This window comes from Argopecten irradians, chromosome 8 (assembly GCF_041381155.1).
Source record: "Argopecten irradians isolate NY chromosome 8, Ai_NY, whole genome shotgun sequence".
Classification (NCBI taxonomy): domain Eukaryota; kingdom Metazoa; phylum Mollusca; class Bivalvia; order Pectinida; family Pectinidae; genus Argopecten; species Argopecten irradians.
In genome coordinates, this window is record NC_091141.1 from 25,292,001 (window position 1) to 25,308,410 (window position 16,410).

The 16,410-nt window shown below is 37.0% G+C and overlaps 1 protein-coding gene across 3 annotated transcripts in view; it reads left to right on the forward strand.

Moving 5' to 3' along the window:
• LOC138329955 (synaptojanin-1-like) overlaps window positions 1-16,410 on the forward strand; it is a 47,938-nt gene that overhangs the window by 8,923 nt on the left and 22,605 nt on the right. For 2 of the 3 annotated variants that reach the window (XM_069277260.1, XM_069277258.1), the window contains exons 6-14: window positions 4,612-4,940; window positions 5,553-5,634; window positions 7,571-7,726; window positions 8,590-8,746; window positions 10,116-10,304; window positions 10,513-10,615; window positions 10,959-11,099; window positions 11,786-11,978; window positions 12,655-12,666. In XM_069277260.1, the coding sequence (XP_069133361.1) occupies window positions 4,612-4,940; window positions 5,553-5,634; window positions 7,571-7,726; window positions 8,590-8,746; window positions 10,116-10,304; window positions 10,513-10,615; window positions 10,959-11,099; window positions 11,786-11,978; window positions 12,655-12,666 (1,362 nt within the window). The remainder of the gene's footprint in view (window positions 1-4,611; window positions 4,941-5,552; window positions 5,635-7,570; window positions 7,727-8,589; window positions 8,747-10,115; window positions 10,305-10,512; window positions 10,616-10,958; window positions 11,100-11,785; window positions 11,979-12,654; window positions 12,667-16,410) is intronic. The other variant, XM_069277259.1, reaches the window with a different exon arrangement.

Below are 16,410 nucleotides of genomic sequence, written 5' to 3' on the forward strand. Positions count from 1 at the left end.
ATTGCATTTTGGGACCAATCGGTCAACAAGATGGCTGACTGGCGGCCATCTTGGATTTTGATAGTTAAAGTTTGTTACCGCTATTTCTCAGAAAGTACTTAAGGGATCTTTCTCAAATTTCATATGTAGGTTTCCCTAGGGCCCTAGTTGTGCATATTGCATTTTGGGACCAATAATCGGTCAACAATGATGGCCGACTGGCGGCCATCTTGGATTTTGATAGTTAAAGTTTGTTACCGCTATTTCCCAGAAAGTACTGAAGGGATCTTTCTCAAATTTCATATATAGGTTCCCCTAGGGCCCTAGTTGTGCATATTGCATTTTGGGACCAATCAGTCAACAAGATGGCCGACCGACTGACGGCCATCTTGGATTTTGATAGTTAAAGTTTGTTACCGCTATTTCTCAGAAAGTACTAAAGGGATCTTTCTCAAATTTCACATGTAGGTTCCCCTAGGGCCCTAGTTGTGCATATTGCATTTTGGGACCAATCGGTCAACAAGATGGCCGACTGGCGGCCATCTTGGATTTTGATAGTTAAAGTTTGTTACCGCTATTTCTCAGAAAGTTTTGAAGGGATCTTTCTCAAATTTTATATGTTGGTTCTCCTTGGGCCCTAGTTGTGCATATTGCATTTTGGGACCAATCGGTCAACAAGATGGCCGACTGGCGGCCATCTTGGATTTTGATAGTTAAAGTTTGTTACCGCTATTTCTCAGAAAGTACTTAAGGGATCTTTCTCAAATTTCATATGTAGGTTTCCCTAGGGCCCTAGTTGTGCATATTGCATTTTGGGACCAATCGGTCAACAATGATGGCCGACTGGCGGCCATCTTGGATTTTGATAGTTAAAGTTTGTTACCGCTATTTCCCAGAAAGTACTGAAGGGATCTTTCTCAAATTTCATATATAGGTTCCCCTAGGGCCCTAGTTGTGCATATTGCATTTTGGGACCAATCAGTCAACAAGATGGCCGACCGACTGACGGCCATCTTGGATTTTTGATAGTTAAAGTTTGTTACCGCTATTTCTCAGAAAGTACTAAAGGGATCTTTCTCAAATTTTACATGTAGGTTCCCCTAGGGCCCTAGTTGTGCATATTGCATTTTGGGACCAATCGATCAACAAGATGGCCGACTGGCGGCCATCTTGGATTTTGATAGTTAAAGTTTGTTAACACTATTTCCCAGAAAGTACTGAAGGAATCTTTCTCAAATTTCATATGTAGGTTCCCCTACGACCCTAGTTGTGCATATTGCATTTTGGGACAGATCGGTTAGCAAGATGATCGACAGGTTGCCATCTTGAATTTTGATAATTGAAGTTTGTTACTGCTACATATCTCAGAAAGTACTGAAAGGATCTTTCTCAAGGTTCATATATAGTATGTAGTAAAAGTTTGAAAAGCAGGGAAAAGATCCCTCTTTCTGTTGTCAGACATAGATCGTTCTTTGGTGGGCGCCAAGATCCCTCTGGGATCTCTTGTTAAAGGTTGTTACCAGAAAAAAGAATATTTTTTTATTTGGCTGAACAGGAAGAGGATCTTTAATTCCATTTGGTTTAAACCAAGGCTGATTTGAGGCAAAGTCATATTTCCAAAAGTTTTAAATTCCGGATTTTCAATACAGTAAAACCCCTCTAACTCGAACCCGGATTCCTCGAATACCCCCTATTCGTCGAACTGGTCGTACGGTCCCGACCGTGTCCCTATATAATCTATGTAACAAAATCCTGGATAGCTCGACTATTCGTCGAATACCCCTTATTCCTCGAACAGAAATATATCCCCGTTTGAGCAAATACATAGTATGTACCCATGCATTCGTCGAACAGGTGTTCGGCCCTTTATAATTGTTTACCTGTGTCACACCTGACTGCACCGACCGTCACGGATAATAGCTCACGATCTGTGTTTATACAGGTGTCGTATCAAGCCTTTCGGTAATTAAGGGATTAACGGTGTCAGTATTACCTACCTTCACGATCGCCAGTCGTTGTTTGATGCAAACTTTATTTGAATATTTCAGAAAAGGCATTAAATAATCGATATCTCTCTCGTAATAATCTTCGCTTAAATACGAAAATAGAAAGTCCGCATTATGAAATGACAAAAGAGTCGGAAGAAATCGCTGACGTCCGATCGACTTCCTGTATAAGTTCAATATTTTTTTTTAATTTCTGTGGTTTTTTTTCAAAACATATAAACGATACCAAAATTTGATATTGCTATGTACAAATCGCATTGACCCATGTTCGTTTTTATCAGTGCGTTCCGTATCTTTTCCCGCATACTGTATTTTCGTAACTTTCCTCGTGAACACGTGTAACCTAACGCTTTTACAAGGTAGACATAGGTATCGTTGTTTGTTCGTAACTATGCTGGTTAATAACTTTATAGTGTGTGTTTATTTTGTAAATGTGTTAAATGATTTTTTTTAATTAAATCGAAATTGTACACATTTGTCTGTTTTAACCAATATGGTATTCTGTACCACGTTTGACGATCGTTTACATTTGATTTAGGCCTACAGTACTTTGTCGTCAGTATTTTCAAACCCTCATTTCATGTAATACTTTTTTTTTTCAACTTGATAATGCTATCAAAAAACACTTTCATAAAAAATCCAAAATGCTGAAATTACGGTAATTAAAATGTCATTGCAAATGTTTGTCATAGGGAGACCGGACATTTTGACTGTCAACGGTCGATCATGACCAACCTCGGATGAGTCGAATACCCTGTATTCCTCGAATTATTGATCTGGTCCCCTGCTGTTCGAGTTATAGGGGTTTTACTGTATATTGCCCTCGCCTTGTGAGGGCTAGTAGTGTTTGTCATCAGTTTCTGTCCCGTCCCACTTTGATACTGTGAACAAGCTTTCTTTCACATGCGTTTTATTTTTAGCCCACCATCATCAGATGGTGGGCTATTCAAATCGCCTTTCGTCCGTGGTCCGTCCGTCCGTCCATCCGTTAACAATTCTTGTTACCGCTATTTCTCAGAAAGTACAAAAGGGATCTTTTTCAAATTTCATATGTAGGTTCCCCTGGGGCCCTAGTTGTGCATATTGCAATTTGAGACTGATCGGTCAACAAGATGGCCGACCGGCGGCCATCTTGGATTTTGATTGTTAAAGTTTGTTACCGCTATTTCTCAGAAAGTACTGAAGGGATCTTTCTCAAATTTTATATGTAGGTTCCCCTAGGGCCCTAGTTGTGCATATTGCAATTTGAGACTGATCGGTCAACAAGATGGCCGACCGGCGGCCATCTTGGATTTTGATTGTTAAAGTTTGTTACCGCTATTTCTCAGAAAGTACTGAAGGGATCTTTTTCAAATTTCATATGTAGGTTCCCCTAGGGCCCTAGTTGTGCATATTGCAATTTGAGACTGATCGGTCAACAAGATGGCCGACCGGTGGCCATCTTGGATTTTGATAGTTAAAGTTTGTTACCGCTATTTCTCAGAAAGTACTGAAGGAATCTTTCTCAAATTTCATATGTAGGTTCTCCTAGGGCCCTAGTTGTGCATAATGCAATTTGAGACTGATCGGTCAACAAGATGGCCGACCGGCGGCCATCTTGGATTTTGATAGTTAAAGTTTGTTATACCGCTAATTCTCAGAAAGTACTGAAGGGATCTTTCTCAAATTTCATATGTAGGTTCTCCTAGGGCCTTAGTTGTGCATATAGCAATTTGAGACTGATGGGTCAACAAGATGGCCGACCGGCCGCCATCTTGGATTTTGATAGTTAAAGTTTGTTACCGCTATTTCTCAGAAAGTATTGAAGAGATCTCTCTCAAATTCAATAAGTAGGTTTCCCTTAGCCCCTAGTTGGGCATAAAGATTTTGGGACTGATAGGTCAACAAGATGGCCGACAGCCCGCTTCTTGGATTTAGATAACTAAAGTTTGTTACCGCTATTTCTCAGAAAGCACCTTAAGGGATCATTCTCAAATTTCACAAGTAGGTTCCCCTAGGGCCCTAGTTGTGCATATTGCATTTATCGGTCAACAAGATGGCCACCTGGCCGCCCATCTTGGATTTTGATAGTTACCGCTATTTGTCAGAAATCACTGAAGGGATATCTCTCAAATTCCATGCATAGGTTCCCCTTGGGCCCTAGTTGTGCATAGTACCTTTGGGACTAGTCTGTCAACAAGATGGCCAAGCGGCCACCATCTTGGATTTCACCACTGTTTCTCAGAAAGTAATGAAGCGATCTGTCTTAAATTTCATATGTAGTATGTTTGAAAAAGTTTAAAAAGCAGGGAAAAAATCCCTCTTTCCATTATCAAACATAGATCATTCTTTGGTGGGCGCCAAGATCCCTCTGGGATCTCTTGTTGTGAATTTTGCGATTTAATTAAATTCAACATCTACATCACCTATATTAATAGGATTTCATATCAATTTTTTTAAATCTGTGATTATTTATCTTTTGAAGAGTTGTTTTTAAATGGAAATCAGGAAATTTGATAGACGAGAAAGAAAGTTGTTTTACAGTATATATGAAGTTTGAACAATATATGTCCTACTAACATTACTAGTTAATTCCATTACGGTATCTAATACACTTCTTACCTATACACATAATGCTCTGTTATAGGTGGGATCTCATAGAGTTAAAATGTCACGAGGTCACGAAGCCTCGGCCCCCGCATTTGAACGCCACCTAGCAATGCTGAAGAAACTTTATGGTGACCAGGTGATTGTGAACCTCCTCGGACAGAAAGAAGGAGAGCATATGTTGAGCCAAGCGTTCCATGCTCACCATAAGGCGTCCAGCTTTAGTCAAATGATTACTCTCATCATGTTTGACTACCATAGTGAATGTAGGGGAGGCAATTTCAAAAACCTTGAGAGACTCAAATACAACATCGGAAAACATTCAGCGAATTTTGATTTCTTCTATACACAGGGATCTGATGTCCAGAGGTAAGAATATTTGTGATATTTCTAACACTATATATTTTATATATTGGATTGCAGTTATATTTAAATTATTGAGAAATTGAAAAATATTTCAAAAATATAGAAGTTTCTTGTTTGGAAGTTTTCTAGATAGGCAGTGACTCGTTTATGAATTGACCTTTTATCCTTTGTACCTTTATGACATATTGGTATATTTACCTGTATGTACCTATATAACATATTGGTATATTTACCTGTATGTACCTATATGACATATTGGTATATTTACCTGTATGTACCTATATGACATATTGGTATATTTACCTGTATGTACCTATATGACATATTGGTATATTTACCTGTATGTACCTATATGACATATTGGTATATTTACCTGTATGTACCTATATTACTTATGAATAAAGTAATTCATTATACAATGACTAAAGCTAATTGTCTAATTTGGTATATTTACCTGTATGTAGCTTTATGACATATTGGTATATTTACCTGTATGTAGCTTTATGACATATTGGTATATTTACCTGTATGTACCTATATATGACATATTGGTATATTTACCTGTATGTACCTATATGACATATTTATTTATTTACCTGTATGTATTTGTTACAGATACCAGAGTGGGACTGTGCGGACCAACTGTCTCGACTGCCTGGACAGAACTAATGCTGTACAAACCATGCTTGCACTTGAGGTACAACTTTTTAATCCTATAATTTAGCTTCAACAGATATTCCTCAAGTTCACTCACACTGGTGGGACTAATTCACGTACCATGTGATACCTGATAACATTTAAGCGGGACTATTGTTTTTATTGGTGATGGAATGACACTTAAAGATTATATCCTGTTTTAAGTATCGTCATTTCAGCGGGAAAATTACAAAGAGTTATGTTCATCATTGCGAGAGATACGTAAAGTCCTACACAAATGGTATCAGGTATTACGTGGTACATGAATTAATCTCATTTTAAATTGGTTATTTTTGGTCCACTATCATCAGCTGGTGGGCTTTTAAAATCGACTTTCGTCCGTGGTCCTTCCTTCCGTCCGTCCAAAGCGCTGAAGGGATCTTTCTCAAATTTCATATGTAGGCTCCCATAGGGCCCTAGTTGTGCATATTGCATTTTGGGATTGATTGGTTTACAAGATAGCTGACTGGCTGCCATCTTGGATTTTGATAGATGAAGTTTGTTTCGACTATTTCTCAGAAAGTAATGAATGATTTGTCTCAAATTTGATGACAAAGGATGTAGTCAAAGTTTGAAAAGCAGAGAAATAATCCTTTTTCCATTGTCAGAAATATATCATTCTTTGGTGAGTGCCAAGATCCCTCTGAGATCTCTTGATTTGTTACTGGACATGAAATTCTATAGATAAGCAGTGAAAAGTGAATGAATCCCTATATTATGTGCTTACAAAGAAATCCTTTTTTGGTCGATTAAGAATACAATTTTAAAGTCAGTAGAACCATGATAAAACTTTGAATAATCTGAGAATCTGAGTAAAATGTACATTGTTGAAACAAAATAATTGTACTTTAAATCATAGTACAGCTGTACATGTATGATTGTACTCTATATAGGCAGAATCTGGTGGCCAGGAAAATCTACAATCTGGACAGTTTGGGCAGGGGGCATAAGTGTTTGGTGAATGATAAAGGTCCGCTTTACATGTATGCTAGCAAGAATGCTGAGTTTTCCATAAATGGGGTTCTCCTAATGGAGTCCCCAAATTTAATTGGAATGGAATTTCAGAAAAAAGGAGAAGGCTCCAACACATGCCCTGAATTATTCATAAGCCAGCTTATGTTGCACTTATAATTGTAAACCTCTTCAATGTAAAGAATTTGATTGTTAGCCTTCAAATGTATACAGGATGCATTCACACATGATTCACTGTCATAACCAATGGATCGTTTGATGACATGATTCACTGTTATAACCAATGGATCGTTTGATGACATGATTCACTGTCATAACCAATGAATCGTTTGATGACATGATTCACTGCCATAACCAATGAATCGTTTGATGACATGATTCACTGTCATGATTCACTGTCATAACCAATGAATCGTTTGATGACATGATTCACTGTCATAACCAATGAATCGTTTGATGACATGATTCACTGTCATAACCAATGAATCGTTTGATGACATGATTCACTGCCATAACCATGATTCACTGTCATAACCAATGAATGTTTGATGACATTGATTCACTCCATGACGATCATGCATAACCAATGATGTTTGATGACATGATTCACTGTCATAACCAATGAATCGTTTGGTGACATGATTCACTGTCATAACCAATGGATTGTTTGATGACATGATTCACTGTCATAACCAATGGATCGTTTGATGACATGATTCACTGTTATAACCAATGAATTGTTTGATGACATGATTCACTGTCATAACCAATGATGACATGATTCACTGTCATAACCAATGAATCGTTTGATGACATGATTCACTGCCATAACCAATAAATCGTTTGATGACATGATTCACTGCCATAACCAATGGATTGTTTGATGACATGATTCACTGCCATAACCAATGGATTGTTTGATGACATGATTCACTGTCATAACCAATGGATTTTTTTTATTACAGATGTTACCAAAGCAACTTGAAAGTCTTGGCCTGGCGAACAAACCTCAGATGGTGTCACGGTTCATTGAGATATACAAACAGATCTGGCATGTCAGCGGTGACCACATTAGTAGGATTTACGCTGGTACAGGTGCACTTGGAGGAGGCAGGTCAAAGGTGAGAGTTCAGGTCAAAGGGGTTACTATGATAAACTGGCGAATAAAACTTACAATTTTTTCCCTTCAAAACAATGTCAGAATTTGGTTTACGTCCACATATATGTCGCACTGATTTTGGGTCCACATATAAGCTGTACAGGTGCACTTGGAGGAGGCAGGTCAAAGGTGAGAGTTCAGGTCAAATGGATTACTATGCTAAACTAGCGAATAAAACTTACAATTTTTTCCCTTCAAAACAATGTCAGAATTTGGTTTACGTCCACATATATGTCGCTCTGATTTTGGGTCCACATATAAGCTGCACTGGTGTATAGGTCGCACTTTAGATTATCAGGGAAAAAAGGGGATATTTTGGTTTTAATCATTTACATTAATATACTCTTGAAACTTAGGTGCAGCAACTTTCATTGTTAATTTTGTTTGATATGCAAAATATAGGGAATAAAAACTTCTTGATTATTAGTTCTTAATATGCCAATAGAAACTGTATGTATGATTGACCTAGCCTGTTGATCCTGATCTTGATGCATCTTACTAACGTACCTGGAAAGTTACTTTTGTATATATGCATATTATTATATATTGGAAAAAGAAGTTAGGTATAAGTATTCACAGGTATATATGTCTTTGAAATTAAGAAGATCCTGTTTAATCTGAAGCATTTTGTTGGTCCAGATCAAACTTTACACCTAAATAAAATTTTACATGTCTGATGACTTAACTCAAATACATGTTCGTATATTGATAAAACTCTTTCTGTGGTCCTCCCAATTTCAACATATTTAACCAAGTTTGTTTTCATAAATGAAAATTACAATCAGGTGACGAAAATAGATTCTTTATGATGTTGTGTTTACACAGTATTCAGACGCCGCTCGATCCGCTACACGCACCATACAAAATAATTTCCTGGACAGCAGTAAACAGGAAGCGATGGATATGCTGCTGATTGGGAGCTCCCTGAGAGGAGACCTGGCAGACAAAGTACGGGCTCTGCTTACAACTAGGAGTCTACATGGTACATATAGTTCTAAAATATATTCACATACATTTACATATTTTACACAAGTGACTATATGATATGAATTTTATCAATTGAGTTGAATAATTTAATATTCTTTAATGAGGTTCAGAAATTTCATATGACATTGTTACAAGTGTAAGATTCTATTTATTACAGAAGTAGTATAAATGAAGATTTAGGCAAAACTTTCAATTTTGGTTCTAAGTTAAACAAGTGAAATCCAGCTCTGATGTGACATTTATTTATCCCATACCTGACAGGGTTATCCTGCTGTTTCTAGGGAAAAGATAACTCTGTCTTTTACTGGGGTAGGGAAAAACAGCTTACACCCGCTTGACATCGATACATGCGAAGACTATTGTCGAGGACGCCATTAATTGTCAACACTATGAAGATAATCATAATCTGATATTTTAAGATATGAGAGAAAAACAGTCACACATTGGTCTGTCAAGTGGACAGTGATATCTCAACCGTTGTGAAAGATTTTAACCATCCAAAATCTTTCACCCGGATTGAGATATCCCTGTTCACTTGACAGACCCATGTAATATTCTATTAGTCTACCGAGACAATCATATGCCATCATCATTACCTTTGTGACAATTGTGTTATCACAGGTATCATGCATGGCTGTATGACATGGCTGAGTGGGTCAGTCGTGTATATTACTGTTAAAGTTATAAACCCTAGTCTTGATTTGGCTCTGATTAGTGTTAGTGTACATAGTTTTGTTGAGTTTGTAATATAAGCTTTGTTCCCTAACTTCTGTAACACTTTCCTATGGAGAACTTTAAGTTAATGAATTTCATTAAAGATGCTCCACCGCCGACAGAGCATAAATGATGTTAATCATTTGAACAATAATCAGTATTTAATCGTGTACATATATGCCTTATTAACACAAAAAATAATATGAAATAATTCATTTTGCCTTTGGTGCATGTGCAATCAGTACTTCATTCCATATAGGATATAGTGTCACAGATTTTTTTCGGGATGCAATTAATTATTTTTCATATTTTTAACTTGTAGTAAAATTAGAAGCTCAAACTTTTCAATGGTGGTAAGGGTGTAGAGTAAGAAACTTGTGTAACTGAAGAAAAATTCTAAATCGTCTGCTCCTGTTTTTTATAGTGAAAAAATATCATTTGTCAGGGATGGAGCATCTTTAAAGTTATGGAATGTTAATGGGACTTGTTGTTGGTTATATATACCTCTTTGAACTCTGATACACTTGCCTTAAATGCCAAAATCTTATCACATTCTCAAATGGAAATATCAAAATACAGAAAAGGACAAAACTCGCTCATAGAAATGAAGTTTTCCAGGATGTTTAGCTCTCGTGCCTTGATATGTTCAGGTCCCTCTCTGGTGCTACAGTCCATGGTTGATCGTCACAAGGATTACACAGACGTTAATAGTCTACGTATATTTATTGGTACCTGGAATGTGAATGGAGGCAAACATTTCCGAAGTATCGCCTTCAAACATCAATCTATATCAGACTGGCTCTTGGATGCTCCCAAGATTGCTGCAGCTAATCATCCAGGTTTGTTTGAGTTTTTTTCTTTTCTTTTTTTTTTCTTTTTCGTTTCTTTTTTTTTTTAACTTTTGCTTTATATTGCAAAACATTTGAATTTCTCTCTGAAGATAAGAAAAAGTCGATGTGTGATGCCTTTTAAGTATTCATTGTAAAAGTTTTCTAACAACTGATGACGTACTTTGTGGAAACTCGTATTTTGCTTCTATCCAATCAGAATTGTTGGCAGAAGGGACGGACATCGATAAACCTGTGGACATATTTGCTATTGGCTTTGAAGAAATGGTGGATCTAAACGCGAGTAATATCGTAAAAGTCAGGTGAGAGGAAATACTGGATACAGGCTTATATTGTAATACATGTACTTAAAAATAAAAAGATAACAAAGCACTATACTGAATGAGTGGTACATCGATAAAACAGGTTGGAATATTTCTATAATGATGTGGTTAGTGTATCTCTAACATTCTCTATTCGTCCTCAAACTCTTTTATTAGTTTTGGTGTTGTACACAGGAAACTTGCCAGATACTTTCTCAAGGCCATGTTTTTTTCTGAAACTCCTTTTACTATGAAAGGTTAGCACATTCCTAATCAAGATCAACATTTGAGATGTATATATATGCTCAACCAAACTAAACATAATCTAAAATCTTGGTTTCAGTACCACCAACGCCAGAGAGTGGCAGAAAGAACTGCAGAAGGTCATCTCTCGGGACCATAAATATGTCATACTGACCAGTGTCCAGCTAGTGGGTGTGGTTCTGTATGTCTTTATAAGGCCACATCTGGCGCCTTGTATAAGGTAAGTTCACCTGAGTTCACCTGACTTGATAAACACTTCCTCCAGCACTCATTGGAGGTGTAACATTAGATATGTAGATTCTGAAGCTGTCATAAATCAAGGATATTACCCAAGAGATGGCGGTACCTCCGGTTAGCACTTCAAGGACAATCCTTGTATTTACCTGCCAAAATTTTCCAGTCAGGTGGAGATAGTCCTATCGTCTTGACAGACCATCTCCAAACCAACTTATCGTGTGCAAATAAATTTTACGTATTCTACAGGTGATACAAAAAATGTCTGCAAATATTTAAAACAGGTCAAGTATAACCACATAGATCTAGATTGTGAAGTTAAACAGCAGTGAAAAAGTGGTTAATTATGAAAATACAATATTCAATCACCGCGAAAATTAGTTGGTTAATGTGTATTTAGGATCTTTTATCTTCAACAAGTATTACTGAACGCTGTAACAGTGGTATATAGAGATAGTAGAATTACATCTTTGGAATACAGTGTTTGTATTGTCAGTCATACCAAAATAAGATGACTATGTAGTTATCAAATCACTGTAAATTGGGACTAATACAAACAGTCCCACCAAAATAAGATGACTACCAGTTATATCACTAAGTTGGGACTAACACTATTAAAGTCAATTTCCTATTTTGAAACCTCCATATTGATACAGTTTTACTGTTATACAGGGACGTAGCTGTAGACCAGGTGAAAACTGGACTGGGAGGCGCGGCTGGTAACAAAGGGGGCGTGGCCATTCGGTTTCTATACAACAGCACATCGATGTGCTTTCTATGTGCTCACCTGGCTGCGGGTCAGTCACAGGTGAATGACCGTAACAGCGACTTCCATGAAATTGCCAGGAAGACTGCATTTCCCATGGTGAGCCTTTCCATAAGTAAAAATTATTTGTGATTGAATTTAAAATTTTGATAACAATAGTTTGTAAAACATTCATTGTTTTCAGAGAGTGAATAACATCAATCAAGACTTTTCAACCATTTTCACTTTTTCTTTAATCTTAAGAATTTTCTTTCTCACCTAAGAATACTATTCACAGTTTTTGTAGAAAAGTTCTCACATATGATCTTTAAAACCTGCAGAATAACATGACTGATGCTTCGCTTTTATCATCTATTTCAAGTTACATGTTATATCTTTAGCTTCAGTGGAATCGGGTCAGAAATTTAAAAAAAAAATGTTTCTAATGGTTTCATGTTTGATTATTTATGACAAAAAATTGCTTAGAAGTTAACACATTGTGATCTTAAACTTATTGAAGCACATCTTTTAAGGTTTTCATTATCTTGTAAACCATCACCCCTTTTCATGATTTTCTATCAAATTCATTTAAATGAATGCAGTACTTTTAATGAGGCTGTCTACAGAATGTAATGACTATATGATTGTTGAAGATGAATATGCAATAACTCATCAATATTAATAACCTTTCATGAATATGATAAGCTGATCATGAATATGCAATAGCTCATGAATATTGATAACACTTCATGAATATGTAACAGATTCTGATCAAGTGACTCTTTTCTCACACCAGGAGCAGTGCATGGTATGGTTTTTACCTCTAAGCACGTTTCCATAGAAACAAGCATCTTGATCAATCAGATGATAGAATCAGTGTTGTTGACATGCTTGATATATTATGAAATGTCCCAATTTGTGCTTGCTGTCTCCTTCTAACATGAACATTGTATTATACTAAGATGAATCTATATACATCCGACCAGCTTTAAGATTTTTGTTTCTTTTGCATGATATGTTTAACCCCTTTTCATGAAATAATTGTTCAAAATCATCTGTTGTCGCCAACCATATAATATTTACCTATAGCTTTCCCTTTATTTGATGTCCGTTTGTATATTAAGTATTCCTTCTGTAAGTGTTACATATACTCAAATCTGTCAGAGAACTGTAAGGCTTATAGGACGCAAACAAAAATAACATTTCGGGTACAAAAAACTACTATATAGTTGTTAAATTTCGCAGGTGTAAAATTACATGGTTTACTGTTTTGGACTAGCTTATTAGCGGGGGTTTATTTTCCCAAGTTATCTTTCTAGCCTTTTAAAGTCCCATTCTGATTTTGAATGGACTCTGCAACTATACAGTATATTATCACTTGCCACCAACACTTCATGCCTTGTCTAATTAGGATCTCTGTCTATTCTGACATTATTGCATCCTCTTGTGTATAGTAATGAAAACCTGTATAATCCAGAAACCTATGTATACCAGCCAAACATGCTGGTTCCAGTTACATCCGGTTGTTCTGTCCTTGTAAAGCGTATTAACATTAAAAACCCAGCTAGAATACATCATTATGATGGAATAGAGCTTTTCAGTGTGAAAAAAAAAAGGTTTCTTTCCTTGTTAGTTTGATATGGATGTTGTACTCTGTAATTTGTTTTTATTTCTCGTTATGCTGTTTAAAAAGGAAACTGTAAATCTTTTGCTTTTTGGAGGGCTTAAGTTGATTTATTTCAAAGAGATTTAAAAATCATTGACAATTACCAGTAGCATCATTTTATTGGTTTTTTTTTATCTCAGTGACAGCAACTATTGTTATTTCTTGAAAATAGATGGTTATATGTATTGTTTGTGTTGAAAGGATATAGATTTAAGGCAACAATACCTCTTGAGATGACCTATGACCTGTACATCTATATCTTGTAATTAGTAGACTGATATGTAATAGAAACTAAATTCTAATTAAGTAGATATCACAGTTACTATACTGTTAAATATAAGCATGCTGTGTTTTACACATCAAGCCTGGTAATCGTGAAAAGGTAAAAACTGTTTTAATTAACCTGCTTTTGGTCCAAAAAAATGTTTGTAAGTGTATCTTGGCTTTCCAATTTCTGTCCTACATTTCCAAAAACGCTAGCTCCTTTCACACATTCAAGGATGAGCTGCTGAATTGCCACGGATTTAAAAATTTGATAATCGGGGATCATCCGGCGTCCCAGGGCTCTGTTACTTCATAATGCCGTGTTAAATTGGATATGATCTGATATGAACAACACCGTTCTGTCTACGGATAATCATGGTGATTTTCGGTAGTCTCCTGACAAACCTCTGGAATGAGCCAGATGAATTACAGATTACAGTACAGAGCATTGCAGTTTGTGCCACAGTCTCTTAACAAAGAAACCTGTATGCCCACAGACAATCATGATACTAGGTGGTTTATGCACATTTGCAATCCATAGATACCAGTGTTCATCTGAAGGAATAAATTGTTCATGGATGATCCCTGAAATAATAAGGATATTACAGTACCTACACGGACATCTCGGTTTTAACACGGAAATACAAGTATCATGCGAGAATCAATACTGACAACTTTTTATCTGTGTGTCTAGATCCTGTGGAAAAATTCATTTCAAATTTCTCCCGAACCAGTGTTGCTATGTCTGACGGTCCCCGATATCAACTGATGTATACACGGTCCATACACAGATGACTGATTGTCACAGACTGTCCTGTATAGATGGTCCATGTTGATCCAGCGCTTCCACCTTGAATATGTGAAAGAGGCTTTAGCTTTTAAAAGCCTGATACAATATAAAGAAGCAGAGCTCACAGTATTTAATGATGCATCTGTTTCCAAGGTCATACCAAAAACCTGCCTGGCCTTACCCCAAAATGCATTCATTTCCACAACCCTGTAAGATCAACTTGAAAATCTTTTGAAGGCAACACTTAAATCTCGCAACTTCTTCCTTGTCACACCATTGTTTGATCGCAATACTTTCTCTACACTTAGAACCTGCAGGGTGTCACAAGCCTTTACCTAACTTCTCTACACTCAGAACCTGCAGGGTGTCACAAGCCTTTACCTCTAACTTTCTCTACACTCAGAACCTGCAGGTGTCACAAGCCTTTACCTCTAACTTTCTCTACACTCAGAACCTGCAGGGTGTCACAAGCCTTTACCTCTAACTTTCTCTACACTCAGAACCTGCAGGGTGTCACAAGCCTTTACCTCTAACTTTCTCTACACTCAGAACCTGCAGGGTGTCACAAGCCTTTACCTCTAACTTTCTCTACACTCAGAACCTGCAGGGTGTCACAAGCCTTTACCTCTAACTTTCTCTACACTCAGAACCTGCAGGGTGTCACAAGCCTTTACCTCTAACTTTCTCTACACTCAGATCCTGCAGGGTGTCACAAGCCTTTACCTCTAACTTTCTCTACACTCAGATCCTGCAGGGTGTCACAAGCCTTTACCTCTAACTTTCTCTACACTCAGATCCTGCAGGATGTCACAAGCCTTTACTCTAACTATTTTCTCTACACTCAGATCCTGCAGGGTTGTCACAAGCCTATTTAACTCTAACTTTCTCTACACTCAGATCCTGCAGGATGTCACAAGCCTTTACCTCTAACTTTCTCTACACTCAGATCCTGCAGGATGTCACAAGCCTTTACCTCTAACCGGAGATATTTAACACAGCCACGACCATAGAAATCTGTGTGACATCACAATTTGGTTGTGGTTGTTTAAAGTCAGTGTGAAGGTTATAACCTCCTCCTGAGACTTTTTAGTAAATATACAGATGTTTTCCCCTCCTCCTTTCTCAACACAGGCTTGTGACTTGACCAGCTACAGTGGGGTTGTGTGATATTACAAGGCATTACCACCAGCTTTTAATTCCTCCAAAGCCACATACACCTTTCAAATCGTAATCCCTTAAAAAATCACACATTAGATCACCTGCTTTTGATAGTCAAGAGGCCTGGTGATATGATATTGTTCAAATGAATGACCTTGACCTTCATTCAAGGTCACAGGGGTCAAATGAGCAAATATATCTTTAAACAACTTCTTCATAAATATAATAACCAGGAGGCCTAGAGACCAGATGTTGGGCCTGTGACATGCTGGGATGAAGGGCTACCAAGTTTTCTCAAACAAATGACCTTGACCTTGAATATCACTAAGCCACACCCTCTAACCTATATATGACTCCCAAACATGCAAGATATATCTAAGCCACACCCCTGAACCTGCAAGATATCAAGGTTATGGTGATGTCTTATTGATTATGCAAAAATCATAATATCATAAACCAAAAACGCCTTGAAAACCAATAGCGCTTAATCTGCTATTCCACACATTTTATGCACCCACCATGAAAAGGAAGGGGACTACAGTATATATGTTACCCATGACTGCATTCCGTAGTCCTATATCAATAATTTGTGATTAAGTTTGAAGTTGGTGTTTTTCAGATTCATATATATATATTGTATATTTATTTCAAGGTCGTTTTTATTTTCATTATTT